Below are 13,408 nucleotides of genomic sequence, written 5' to 3'. Positions count from 1 at the left end.
ACATTTTCAGAAGCATTCTCTGTGCCTCTGTAGAATTTAAATTTCCACTTGCGTTTGCCCACCCAGATATTAGAAATGCATGCTTAGCATATTCTCTGACCAAGAACATCTTAAAGAAACCATTCTCTTTCACCATGTCAATGCTTTTTTTATGAGCCCTGAATTTGTTTTAGGGTTTCAAGTAAAATTATTGTAGCATCTTGTTACAATAAGGTCCTTTCCCGTTTCCACTCAGACCTAAGCCCTTTACCTGAGTTCAGAAGAAGGAACAATGCTTTCTTTTCTGTAGTAAACCTGCTCTGTTTTGTGCGTTTTGAACTACATTTACACTTTTACTCAAAATTTAAGAGAACCACCTTACAGAGAATTTGTCTCTAGAGAAGGGTCTTATGGCCAGCACAGCACTGGGTCATAGGACACTCAGTCTGTTTCTCTTTTGGATGTGCTGTGTGACTTTAATTCACTATCCCACACTGTCCCTTTGCTTCCTCTCTCAATCCGTGTATAATCTGGATTGCAAACTCTTTGGGATGGGGTGAGCTTGTGTTGTATAAATGGAGGAAGAGGAGGAGGCTGTGGCTGTTGAGATTGTAATAAAAATAAAAAAATAGTAACCCACATTATATATATAAAGTGATCTGGAGAAAAAAAAGGTATGATATTAATAACAGTGTCTTTCTTCCAGCACGATCCCAAAGTGCTTTGCAAATTATATATCCCTTTGAACTTCAGCCACCTCTTGGGAGAGCCAAATAATGTGGGGCAGGGGACAGTAGTTTCATGAGGCCAAAGAGAAGATTAGAACTCTGCAACTGCAACCCTGCATCTGAAAAAAACAAAGCAGGATTGAAAAAAAGGATTTGATACACTGACATGTTTTAAAATTAAATGTCAGAGAAGAGAATTTTCTTAACGTTTTGTTGAAACTGGCAAAAATAAAAGAATCTTTCATTTTTTATTATTGTTACTCTTTCACCTTTTAAAAAAATGCCTCTTTTTCTTCCTATTTTATTTTTTATGTTCCTTGACCCTCTTTTTCCATTAAATTCTTTACAGCTTCCTTTCCTGTCCCAACTGCACCCTATTAGCACCTCTTTATTCTAATCCTTTGCCTAGCTCTTTAGATATTTTTTACAAAACCCTGCTGTAACCAGATGGAATCTGGATTCTTGCATACGGTGCGTATGGGTTGTTTCCAGCACACTGAACACCAACCCAAATATATAGGCAAACCCAGCACTCATGTTGGCACAAGACTCAGAAATCACAGATCACATCAGCTGTTATTACTGAAAACATAGGTCGGCCAGTGGCCACACACTTCAACATGCATGGTCTATGAATATGAAACTGCTCCCCTCTAATGCAGGAAAAGAACCAAAAACACATGAAATTTCCCAACTGTTAGACTTGTAATGGCCTGTATGCAAACACCGTTAATTTTCCTCCTCTTTGCTGTAATAGATTTTAATAGAGGTTGAGTGCTTTCAGGGACCTGCTGAATATGTGGTGTTCCTACATAGATGCTTAACAGCAGCATAAAAGCCAGAAATCCCTGCCTTCATCTACAGAAAACCACAGGAGACCTGATCCCTTGTTTTCACTTTTAGGCCTTGAAAGTATCTCCTGAGTCCAAGGGTTAGTTTTCTGCGACTACAAGCAGTATGTCATAGACTCCATAAACTTATTTTGTTCCACAGTCTCCTTCCCTCACTGGAAGGATCTCCTGTGACCTTGCTGTTCATGTGGTTCAGGATCTTTTATTTCCAGCCTTAATTATTCATTGTCATTTTCCAGCCATTTGTTCTTGCATCAGCCGTGTTCCTTTGCTTATACAGTGTTTTCCCTCCCCAGCTCTTTGCCTTGGGCTAAGTGCCATATGATGCAGCAAACCAGTGTATGTCCTCCTGCCATCATTTTACTGTGTTAAATCCATTACTTTTCTTTAACTTGTTATTGGATCAGAGACTGTGGATCAATTCTTCATGCCCTTGGTCACCTTCTCTACTAGTGCTCTAGTTTACATTATTTAAATTCATAATTTGAGTGCATAGCTGACCAGAATTGTAAGGAGAATCCCAGTCTCAGTCCAATCTAGCCCTTACACAGTTGCATGCATACTCTTCTGTCTTCATTGGCAGTAACTCTCCTGATACGTGCTTTTTTCATGGCTGCATCATATTTGTGGCTTACAAGCATTCTACATGTTTTCCTCCTTACTTGTTTCAACATATGAATCCTACTTTAACACAGAAATGCTTGTTACTAGTCCCTAAGCACACAGCCTTGCACTGTATGCTATTAATTTTCATCCTATCTCTGGTATTGCAGTACTCAAGGTTAGTCAGTTCTTCCTGTATGACATCCTAATCCTCTGTTGCATTGACAATGTTTCTAGACTGTATTGTCAGCATTTTCCCCAATTTTTCAGCAGTTTTCTTCTTTTTGTGTCAGGGTCATTAATGAACATACTAAATTAGATGAAATGCAAGACAGATCTTTCAGGAAGTCCACTGGTAACTAATCTAAATGCCTTTCATACCTGATATTCCTTTACAGCAAGCACTACACTGTGTCCAGCTCTCACCTACCATATGAATTACGCATTGATATCCATGTTTCCCAGCATATCACCAGTTTCTCCAACTTAAAAAGGATTTCCAGTGCAGCAAAAGGAGTTATTTACTGATAACCAAATAGATTAAATCTACCACATTTCCTTTGTCTGGAAAAGCAGTTATTGTAATCAAAGAAATACAGCCAATGAGTTTTGCCTGGAGGAAACCTATGTTGCATCCATTTACCACTATGTCCTTGATTATTGTTTCCCTCAAAATCCACTCTAAAACCTGGCACGCTGCTGAGGTCAGGTCTGTGGTTACATGGATCACTTCTTTCTTTTTTTGTTCTATTCCCCCTTTCACTTTTCCATCCATGGACTGGAATCCAACACCGTGCTCTTCAAGGGCTCACGCGCCACAATGATGCCTGCTGGGGAAAAAGCTAAGCCAGTTGTAAGAGTCAGCCAAGGCCCCAGCTGGCTCAGCACCTTGCCGACCTGCCCGAAAGGCTAGTGACTGGTCAAAGCATGGTGCCTCAGTGTGGGATGGTTGATAGTGCCCATTGCTTTGATTCCTGGTCTGATTTAAGCTCATGGTACTTATCTGTATGACCCTTGCTGTCTGATAGTCCACCTCTCCCTTTAGAGTCCACCATATACCTGTGACAGTGCTCTGTTTAACAGTCCAAGAGTACAGAAATCAGTCTGTCTCCCTAATTCTGGTCTGTTTGCACCATGTTTATTTGTGTTATCATCACAGGTAGATGGGGAGCAGAACAGTTTTGACTTTATTTTGTGAGGTGAAAGTCTTGCAAATAGTAGAATTTGGGGGAGAGCAGTATGATGGAAAACTCCTTGAGAATGTTAGCAAATTACTTGCAGGGCTGTATGGAAATTATACTAAACTGGAGGGACATATTGGGAGTGTCTGTTAACTGAAGGGACTGAGCTAGACATTTAAAGGTTCCAAATGGGTATGTTCTTTCATTAATGCAGTCAGACTCTTTTGGAACCTGTACAAATGTTTATCATCCATAAGGTTCAATGGCAACGAGTTCAAAACCTTATCTGTGCCTTGTGCTAAGAAACATCTCCTTTGGTGTGTTTTGAATTTGGTTACATGAAAAAAAGAAAAGAAGGAACAGGCATGGGGAGGGTTTCAAATCATTTTAGTCTGGAAATCTGGCATAAATAGTAATGTTAGCACCCTCTGATCCAAGGAGGCACCACGTAAGAGCTCATTTTGAAGTACTTCCCAAAACTGGAGTTGGGATCTCTAGAATCAGTTTGAGCTTAATGAATTTGCCAGGACTGTGCTGGACACTGTGCAAGATGCGGTGGCTGCAGGCGGCTGAGCAAGCGGGCAATGCTGCGCCCTGGTGGCTGCTCTTCAGGGAAAGCATCCTGGGCTGCCGGCGGTGGGCAGCTGCAGCAGGTCTCCGGCATGTCTTGCAGGAGTAGAAGCCAAATGCTGTAGACCAGAAACCTTGAGACTCTTCTGGGCACCTTCGTGAGTGGGTAGCTGATGTCCTGGTGTGGGCACGTCTGGTTATCACCATCCACTAGAAGGAGACAAAATCACATGCATTCCAGGTTGTAGGCGGTTGATCAAGTACAGCAATGGTCAATCAGTAGTTAATTAGCTACTGAATGACAAAAAGATATTTTCAAGCAAATCCAGCAACTCAACTCAATGAAGCAATTCTGGAAGAGAAGTAAGAGAAGGCTTGGGAACAGACAGAGAGAGTAAAATGAGGAGGGCTTATGGCTACTGCTAAATGCATTTACATCAAATAATTCAAGATGACTTGCTAGAGCAGAAGTTAATTTGACATTAGTTTTCACATGGAGTCATGAGACAGGTTTCTTAGCTTTAGTGTAAACCCTCAGGCTGGCTTACATCACAGTTTTTCCCATTATAATGTTTGACTCAACAACCTTATGGTTGAACATTTCCTTGTTTTAAAATGTTAAATGATCTGTGCTTCTTTGGTTTGAGGCTCTTCAGGCCAAGTGCAGTCTTTACCCACAAAGAAGGATTAGCAGGATAATCTAGCAAAATATTTAGTTGTGAAATTCACTCCTGCTGCTGCCTGCTGTAATGCTCTTCACACTGTTTGCATCCTGTGGTGTGAGCTGAGGATAAGGCACTGCTTTCCTTGAAAGGCAGGGAATGGACCTGGACACCAGTTGCCCTATCAAAGATACACCAGCCATGGCTCAGGATGGGGGTAACTCGCTGCAAAAGGGCTCTGAGTGCTGATGTTCTGTGCCTTAGCGTAGTGAGGCAGCTGCCAGCAAGAAGGACACCTACTCACACCAGCACCACACCGAGTCCTCAGAAACTGAGTGATCTGCTTGATTTGGAGGAGGGAGGAGGGAGAATACAATATCTTCTGTTTAAAAAAAAACTTCCCAAGGTGCATGTAAATTCTAAAACATTGTCCTGTGGCTGATCTTATAATTGGTGGGAAATTAAAAAAAAATAAAGCTGTCAAAATGATAATCACTAAAGAAAAAAAGAAACCTGTGTGAGTGAAAGTTGGCAAGTCTGTTAGCAGAATGACTACTGTACTGGAAAATTACTGAGCACTGTTTATAAAGGCAATCAGACAGGAATGTTAGTCTTGGAGTCCTACTTTCGACATCAGCAGCTGTATTATTCTACTAGATTCCTTGTACTTTTTTCCAAAAAAAAACCCCCTTCTAGTGACTGGGTGTGGCATGACCTGTTCCCAAAAGTCAAGATTCACCTGATTATTTTGACCCCAGTATAGCAGAGATATGGTGGAGAATTTCAGAAGCGTGTAGGGTGAGAAAGACACAATAGCAGAGTCTGCGTATTTCATGGAAATCATGAGTCCATTTGTAAACAGTGTTTTCTTGCTTCTACATATTCAAGCATGAACTTAGTTTGATAGCTGTAAGCAAAAAATATCTGACTGTCAATTCCACGTGGCTGATTCTCAGAAATCTTTTCCAATTCTCCATGCTAAAATTATCCAATGTGAAATCCTGGCCCCACTGCAAGTTGGTCTGAGTTTTGCCTAACATCAATAGAGCCACGGTTTCACACAGGTACCTCAGAAAACTAAGAGCAACTTGGACGTGATTTTGCATCACAAACTGGTGCTAAAGACAACCAGTGCTAACTAGACTTGGAGTTATCCTCACCTGTACAGTAGCGCAACAATGTATGTTAAACTAAAAGGTGTGCAATAAAATCTATTAGAAATAGAACCCTCAGATTACACTGCTTTAGATTAGTTTCTGTCACAAGTGCTTTTTCAGACTAGCTATGTCTTGTTTAGTAGCAAAGTTCCTCTGGTACTTTATTCAGCAGTAGTACAGGCTCTTAACTAGTTGTAGTTAAGAGCCAGTTCCAAAAAAACAGGCTTAGTAAAAACAGAAAAATTTGTGTTATTGCATATGTGTCTTTGGTCACATCCACGCTATTATTGTGAAAGCAGGGAAATTAATTTCACTGTAGCGTTGGGGAGGGAACAAAAGTAACACAATCCCTGTAGATAGTGAGTGCACGTGCGAATATGTCATGGATGTTTAGTTAGTGGAACAGAACCAACCTGCAGGCACCAGTCTTCTGCAGGGCTCGAGACAGAAATAACCAGGTGAAATTTAATGGGCTGCAATATTTACCCTAGAACATTTAATGGCTTTATGTTATAAGAGGCTACAAATCTCTGAAAAGTGACCTCATGTCTTTTGATTGCACTCCTCCACCCCATCCTTCAGCCTTGACCCATTTTATCTTCATAGCATTTTTTCCCAAAACCTTAGCTACAAGTCTTCATTTGCAGACATTCATCTCCCCTGGGTTTATGTACATAGTGCTGTAGACAATTTTTTTTCCTAGAAAATGTGGGAGTCTTAGGCAAGTAGGTAGAGTGGATAATTCAAGGTTAATGACTAATCCAGACCATAGAAAGATCAAATGATGAAATGAACCTCCAAAAGATATTTCAAGTTTGCTCCAGGGGCCTGCCAGATGAGTGTTGCCAAAGCAGATTAGAAGAAGAACTCCCAATTCCTCAGCAGAGATACTGAGAGGTCAGAGGTTGAGGAAGACTCAGAAGACAGAGATTTAAAACAGCCCTCTCAGATTGCATGTCCTGCCCATCCCAGCTTTTTGAGGCTATAGAAAAACACACCCTTCTGGGCATTTTTTAGCTAGAAAGACAGCCACTGACTGGGTTAAAAAATCTGTGCTTAAAAGCTCATCACTTTCTTCCTAAATCTAACCACCAGCAGGGATCATCTAGCTCTTGAATCTTCTATAGAGGTAAGATTACAAAAAATAATACCATGGATAAAGCCATCCCTATGGTTGTGAGAAAGATGAGTGTGTTTGTCACATAAATCAGTGCTTGTTGGAAAAATGAGAGGCTCTCCAGGGACTCCAGCTAGAGCACTCACATGGTCTAACAGAAGATAGGTTATAACCTGGGAGGGAAAGACCAAACTGGAAAGAACTGTGGTGTCAAGCAATCCCTAAGATCAGTTTACAGGCTTAAAACATAACTGGAAGCCAAATGCTCTATATGATATACACAGGGCTTAGTGTACAACAGTTAATTGGCTTAGTTAATAATACAGAGCTAGCCTGGTGTTTTGAGTTAGAACACTGGAATTATTTTTTACATTGTCATAAGAAAAATACTTACCGTTTGTTTAAAAAAATGAAAAATAAGTCTCGTTCTTAAACACATCCAGGTGTGTTCAAAAGGTGTAATGACAGTGTAGAGAGGAAAATCTGTCTGTAGTGTAATTTAATAGTAACCGTAATGTGCTACTATTTGTACATCACATTTTTCTTCCCTGTGTGTATATTACTTGCAGATAGTAATTATGCTAATACCTTGCTGCACATTCCTCTACCAAATACGAAACTGGCAGGAATTTTCATATTTAATCACTTTATCCATAAATCCCTTGTCTTTCCACTTCAGTTGTGAACGATGTTGTTGAAATATAGTTGCAGTGATTCTGTGTCTTACGGTCACTAAAAGAATATTTTCAGCTGCCTATGAGGGGGGCTTCGGGAGAACTGTGGGGGAAGATCAGGGCACTGCCAGTTCTGCACATAGGACTCGCATTTATTTGTTTGCCAGATCATTTTGAAAGCCATTGAACCAAGCAGAGATTTCACTGAGAAGATGAAGTTTTGTGGTCAAAGTGATCATCCCCTTGATGCCTTTGAAAATAGCCTACTTTACTGATATTATTATTATTCAAACATTTAATCTGTCACTTGTCCCTTGGATATGAAACTAAAACCACCGCTTTAAAATAGCCTTTGATTTCTAAGTATTTTGATTCCATGTTAGCAGTAGTTGTCACAAGTAGGACAGAGTGGGCTGTGAAGTTTCAGAGATCCCTTACAGTATAGCCCCAGCTTATTTGTAACCATTGGGCTCGCATCAGGGTTGGATGTAACAGGGCTGGATATGCAGGATCAGTAGCTGAAGCTGGCCATACAGATGCCACTGACAAAAAAGCTGGAGATTGCATTTTCACCGCAGGCACAGCTTTGTATTGATTCTCTGGGTTTTGGCTCATGCCCTGTGCAATCATTCTTGTCATGATGACGATAACATTTGTTTTTTCTGTACCAGTTTTCCGGTTACGCTCTCTCGTATCTGTGCTAGAGCGGCACTAACTAGAGACCACTGAACAGGGTAGAAACGAGGTGATTTCTCCCCTCCACAAGAGCAACAACAACAAAAAAATTTAAAAAGGAATTTTCATTCCTGAAAAGAAAGTCATAACCTTACTTCTTAAGGCATCTTGGAAATAGTTGGCATGCTGCGTGCTGCCCATCCTAAATGCAAGCTTACAGACAGCCTCTGCCAAGAATGTATTTTTATCTTTCTCCTTTGCTTTCAGTCCCTTTCCCTTTTTCTTTTGCCAGTAGCTGTAGATCACAGTGAGAGTACAGTGCTGAAGTGAATATTAGTTCAGTGGAGCCTGTACAGAAACCGTTCCCGGCCCTGTGACTCACATTCAGCTCATAAAGCAAAGTCACTCTTTCCCCCTCCATGCCCTTGTTGAGCGGTTCCTTCACCCAGATAGGTAACTCCCTCCACATTTGCTCTGACAGGGCAGAGCCCAGCTGATATCAAGGGAGCCTGGCTATTCATTTTCATGAACACTGATTTCTGCACTTCAAGGCTATTTTTGTCAGTCTTTCAGCCCGAGTATTTGATTACCCAGCTGGCATTTTCCCATTCCGTAAGCAAAATACCAAGCACTCAGCCACAGAGATGCACCAAAACTACTGTCTAGAGAAACACGTTTGGTGTCTTGCCAGCTGTTTTAGCCAATGGAAATTCGCAGATGTGTCAACTGCTTTAATGCACAGAAACATTTGAGTGGGGCCCTGTTCCACAAAAGACAGGTGGCCAGCCTGCCCGATCCTGTCCTGCTCAAACCAAATGGCTTCTGCCTTCACTGTCAACGCAGTCATCAGTGCTGTCACACCAGGTCATCAGTCATAGCATTTGGCAAATGAATTCATGACAATTGTGCCAAGTGAAGATGTTCCTACAAATTGTGCTGAACTGATTTTTCCCTGTTCAGGAATGGGAAGATGGGAAACAGTTGTTTGATTTGTTCAGGAGTTATGCGACAACTTCAAAAGAAATGTGGTTAATAAGTTGGCATGTATGGTGCTCTACCTGGACTACAGGAGCCTTCAGCAAAATGAAATAGTATTTCTAAGCAGACTTGTTTTTGAGAAGTCTTATTTGAGCCACTTATAACAGACAACCCAGGATGGGGTGACAAGTAAAAGATTCATGGTATAAGGATACTAATCTAGGTGACAGTCCTAAATAACAGGCTAGAAGGTCAATTACCTGGTGAGAAAGGCATGATAGCTTTCCGGTGCACAGCACCTACACAGTTATTGTTCCAGTCTTTCACTTCATCCAGGAATGCCTGTAATTACAGAGAACATGTTCCTTATTGACAGATTGCAGGAAGCGTAAAGATCGATGCTGCTTGCCTTTAGGAAAAAAATTGTCCCTCCCTACATACCTCCTAATTCAGATTCTTCTTAGAGAATTTATTCACTGCCTTGTAGCCCAGCTCTAACCACAGAGGTGCTTCCAGCACTTGCTGGAGTCAGTGGGAGCCTTTCAGTTGGCCTTAGACTGAGCTGGAAGACAGCGGGGTGAGGTTGCCTCATTTCCCTTGCATGCCCACAGCTGGAGACTTCTCACAGCAGCAGTGCGTTCCTTACTTTGGAGGAACCCGAACACCTCACAACAATGCGCTGGGTGTTTGCCAAAGAGCTTTTAAAGACATAACAAAGCAAACAACAAAAAAAAGGCCATGTATTTGTTCCCAGCACACTTTGATCAAAGGGGAAGGAAATGGCCACTGAAATGTGCTTACAAAGCAAATGAATCCCAAAGGCTCAGAGAAACGATGGGTATAGGGAAATACCCCTCACCCCCATCCAGACTGGGTTATGGCACATCCTTGTGAGCTACGGCAGCTTTGAAGCAACATTGTAGGATCCTTTCTATAGGGACAATCTCGTCTTTTTAAGTACTTCTTGAGCCTTGGCAGTTAAATGCAATTCAGATTTTCCAAGAATGAACGTGGCCAGTTATTCTCCATTTTTGAGGCCCCTAATGCCATGAACTTCAAACAGATGAGATTCCAATTAAACATCCTGGAAAGCCCAACTATGAAAAGTGAAATCTCACCAACAGCTGTGAGAGGGTGAACTAAAAGTGAGGCAGGAGATGTCTTTGCATTCTAATAGTCTGGGATGTAGAGGTTTTGTATGCTTTGAGGTCATATAATGTAGGACTAGAGAAGCTGACTCTGGTCCTGGATGTGGGAAAGCCATGTTGGGCTAGGGAAAGCCGTGTCTGGCTGTAGCACCATCCCAGTTTGTACACAGTAAGTATAGGTTCTCTGCACAGCTCCACTGTACAGTGAAAACGTGCATGCGGATGTAGCAGTGGTTTTCCCAGGTACCTCTCAAAGGCAACAATATTTGTGGGATGGGATGGTCTGCAGACAAGTCCGTCTTTATCTGAGGGAAAAATGCAGCCACATTGTAGAGACTGGGGGTTAAAGGAAGCTATACACAGTTTGTGTTTCTGTCTAGCATGGAGACAGGAGTGGATACTCACTTGTATACCAACCCTTTTCTGCTTTACACACTTCAGCTCCCAAAGGTGATCAGGTGATCTCAGTGTGATGGCAACACAGCACCATTAAGAACCCACAAATCTAGGAAGAGTTGCTGATTTCTCACTGGTTTTAAGTGAAACATAATGTTTTATCCCACTATTTTTTTAACATTACTTCTCTGGCTCCTTCCCAGGTGGGTGACTGGCCATTGGAGTCCCTGCTCTGCTACTTGTGAGAAAGGTGTCCAGCACCGGGAAGTGACTTGTGTTTATCAGTTGCAAAATGGCACCTATGTTAATACAAGAGACCTCTACTGCCTTGGCAACAAACCAACAACAGTACAAAGCTGTGAAGGACGGGATTGCCTTTCTATCTGGGAAGCATCAGAGTGGTCAAAGGTAGGAACGTGATTCAAGAAAGGAGCCAGACTGCACACAGCTCTGGATACACTGGCCCTAATCCAGCTAAGTGCTTAAGATTAAGCATGTTCTCACAGTCAGCATACTCAGTGCCTCACAGTATTGGGGCACTGGGTAGGACTGTCATTTGTTGAGGTGATCAGTTCGGAGCTGAAGTTTATATTCCATACCAGATGAGTTATTAAGGCATGTTTTAGATATCGTGCTATAGTAACTATATCTTTCCATCTGAAAACTCTGACCAGCAAGGAAAAAACATTTCACTGACCTGAGGCCAGAAGTGTAGTAACCCACTAGGGCTTCTGGCTCCATTTAAATGCAGTATGAAACAAATACCAGATTTATCAAGCATCTGCATGTTACAGAGAATGTACAATCTTTGGGCCTTATCCAACCTTTTTTTGTGTAATTCCAGGAACATGGAAAAGCTGGTTATACTTTGTATAAAAGATGCATCTCCACATAGTTGCAGAGTTAAGAAATTATTCTCAGATATTGTAAATGCATTTCAGATATAAATGATGTGTGTTAGCCTGTGTTTTGTTTAGCAACAGAGTGAACTGGGAGTATGCCTACAGTTCATAACCAGGACTCAGGTAATACAGGGCAACTTTGTCTGTACCTTGTGAGTAACAGTTCTAATAAGATGTCCATGTTAGTTTTGATATTGTATCTGTTAGGCTTATCTGAATGATGAGAAGATCCTTTCACTCTTGGTGCAGTGCTTACAGCTCTATCAGTCTCATTCCAGACTGGCTGTGTTATGGGACTGTCTAGCAACAGTCATTTCTGTGGGAAGAAATGACATTTCCTTGTTATTCCTCTCTGTTTTGAAACAGTGAGCTCCTGTTTAGGAGCTTTGTCAAAGCTTGTGCAAAATATTATTGTTAGAAATTTGCTTAAAACTCACAGAAGCTCAGGATACAAGGGATCTTGCACTGAGGAACAGTGTCTCTTAACAAACACAATGTGATTCCATTGTCCACCTTTTGAACAGGAAACCTTTGTTTGGCAAGTGAGATGCTAGTTAAGTGAGAGTAGTGTTTCCTTTCAGTAGAACACTGTATCTGTTCACTAATGCATGAGATTCGTTTTCTTTCTGAGTTCTTTCATTTCAAAACGTGAAGAAACATACGAAAGTTTTAATAAGTTGTCTGATAAGTCTTTTGTGTGTTATAGAAGTAACCCTTTCAGATAATGCCCTCTTTATTTCTTATAGCTGAACCAGCTGAACTGTTTATAGCTGAGACTATTCTTATGGTGCAGTTCCTACCTGTTTTACATGGGGAATTTTTACTTGGGTCTTTTGTTAACAATCCCAGGTACTTTTCTCTCCTTTTTATGAAATGGAGTAAGTCAAGTTACAGAAGACTTTTTCCAGAGTGGAAATCTTCCGTATTTGTGACCACGTAGCTCATTTGCAAATACATAATCTTTTAGATCATTTTTTCAATAACTGGCTTACTTTTCCGTTGATAAATTTATTTACCTTTATTTATTGTGTCTGTAATTGCCCACTCGAGATTTTAAATTCGTTGTTGTTCTGGCACATTTCTGCTATTATGTAGCACAGTTGACTCCAGGACACATTTGATGCTCTGCCAGTTTGAACACTTCTCATAACTAGGACTTTCCGCAGTGGTAATCACTTTAATCCTGAGCAATTTATTCTGATGTTGTGGAGTAAATATCACAGTAGTAGTATCATTTTGTAAATCAATTTTCTCATGTATGTTTTTGAACTTTTTGGTTATACAAAACCAGTTGACCACATTGATGTCTGGTCCCCAATCAAAAATGTGTGTTTTCAAAGCAAATTCCAATGCAATCTCCATTGTGGAAAAAATTAAGTTCCCCTTTTATTGCCAAACACTTGGGATTGTTTTGGACAAAGTACTGCTCAACCAATTTTTAATGACAAAGATAGAGACTGTCAGAAAAAGGTGAATGTTTCTACTGTTATGGAACTAGAGCAGAAAAAAATACGGATTTCCTTCAAATAAAGGAGCTGTGTCTTAACTGCAAAGTTGTGTTGCTCCTTTACAAAACCTCATGGGATTTGACTAAGTAATTTGTTAATAAAATAGGACCTAATGATCTCAACTGGACACTCAGGGACTGCGCATATTAATTTGTAGACTGCTCTGTTGTGGAACCTCTGTAAAATCTATATGTTAAGAAATTCTTCATGAAAACAGAGGACTTGGGGAAAGAAAAAAACTCTTAAAGAGGGTGATTTATATGTGACCACCAAAGATCT

General features: G+C 40.9%; 1 protein-coding gene across 2 annotated transcripts in view; it reads left to right on the top strand.

Annotated features, from left to right (window-relative positions):
- ADAMTS17 (ADAM metallopeptidase with thrombospondin type 1 motif 17) overlaps positions 1-13,408 on the top strand; it is a 201,911-nt gene that overhangs the window by 162,433 nt on the left and 26,070 nt on the right. For both annotated transcript variants that reach the window (XM_075506313.1, XM_075506312.1), the window contains one exon: positions 10,923-11,127. In XM_075506313.1, coding sequence (XP_075362428.1) covers positions 10,923-11,127 — 205 coding nt within the window. The remainder of the gene's footprint in view (positions 1-10,922; positions 11,128-13,408) is intronic.

This window comes from Mycteria americana, chromosome 6 (genome assembly GCF_035582795.1).
Source record: "Mycteria americana isolate JAX WOST 10 ecotype Jacksonville Zoo and Gardens chromosome 6, USCA_MyAme_1.0, whole genome shotgun sequence".
Classification (NCBI taxonomy): domain Eukaryota; kingdom Metazoa; phylum Chordata; class Aves; order Ciconiiformes; family Ciconiidae; genus Mycteria; species Mycteria americana.
Note: the sequence above shows the minus strand (reverse complement) of the source record. Positions and strands in the feature narration are given on the sequence as shown.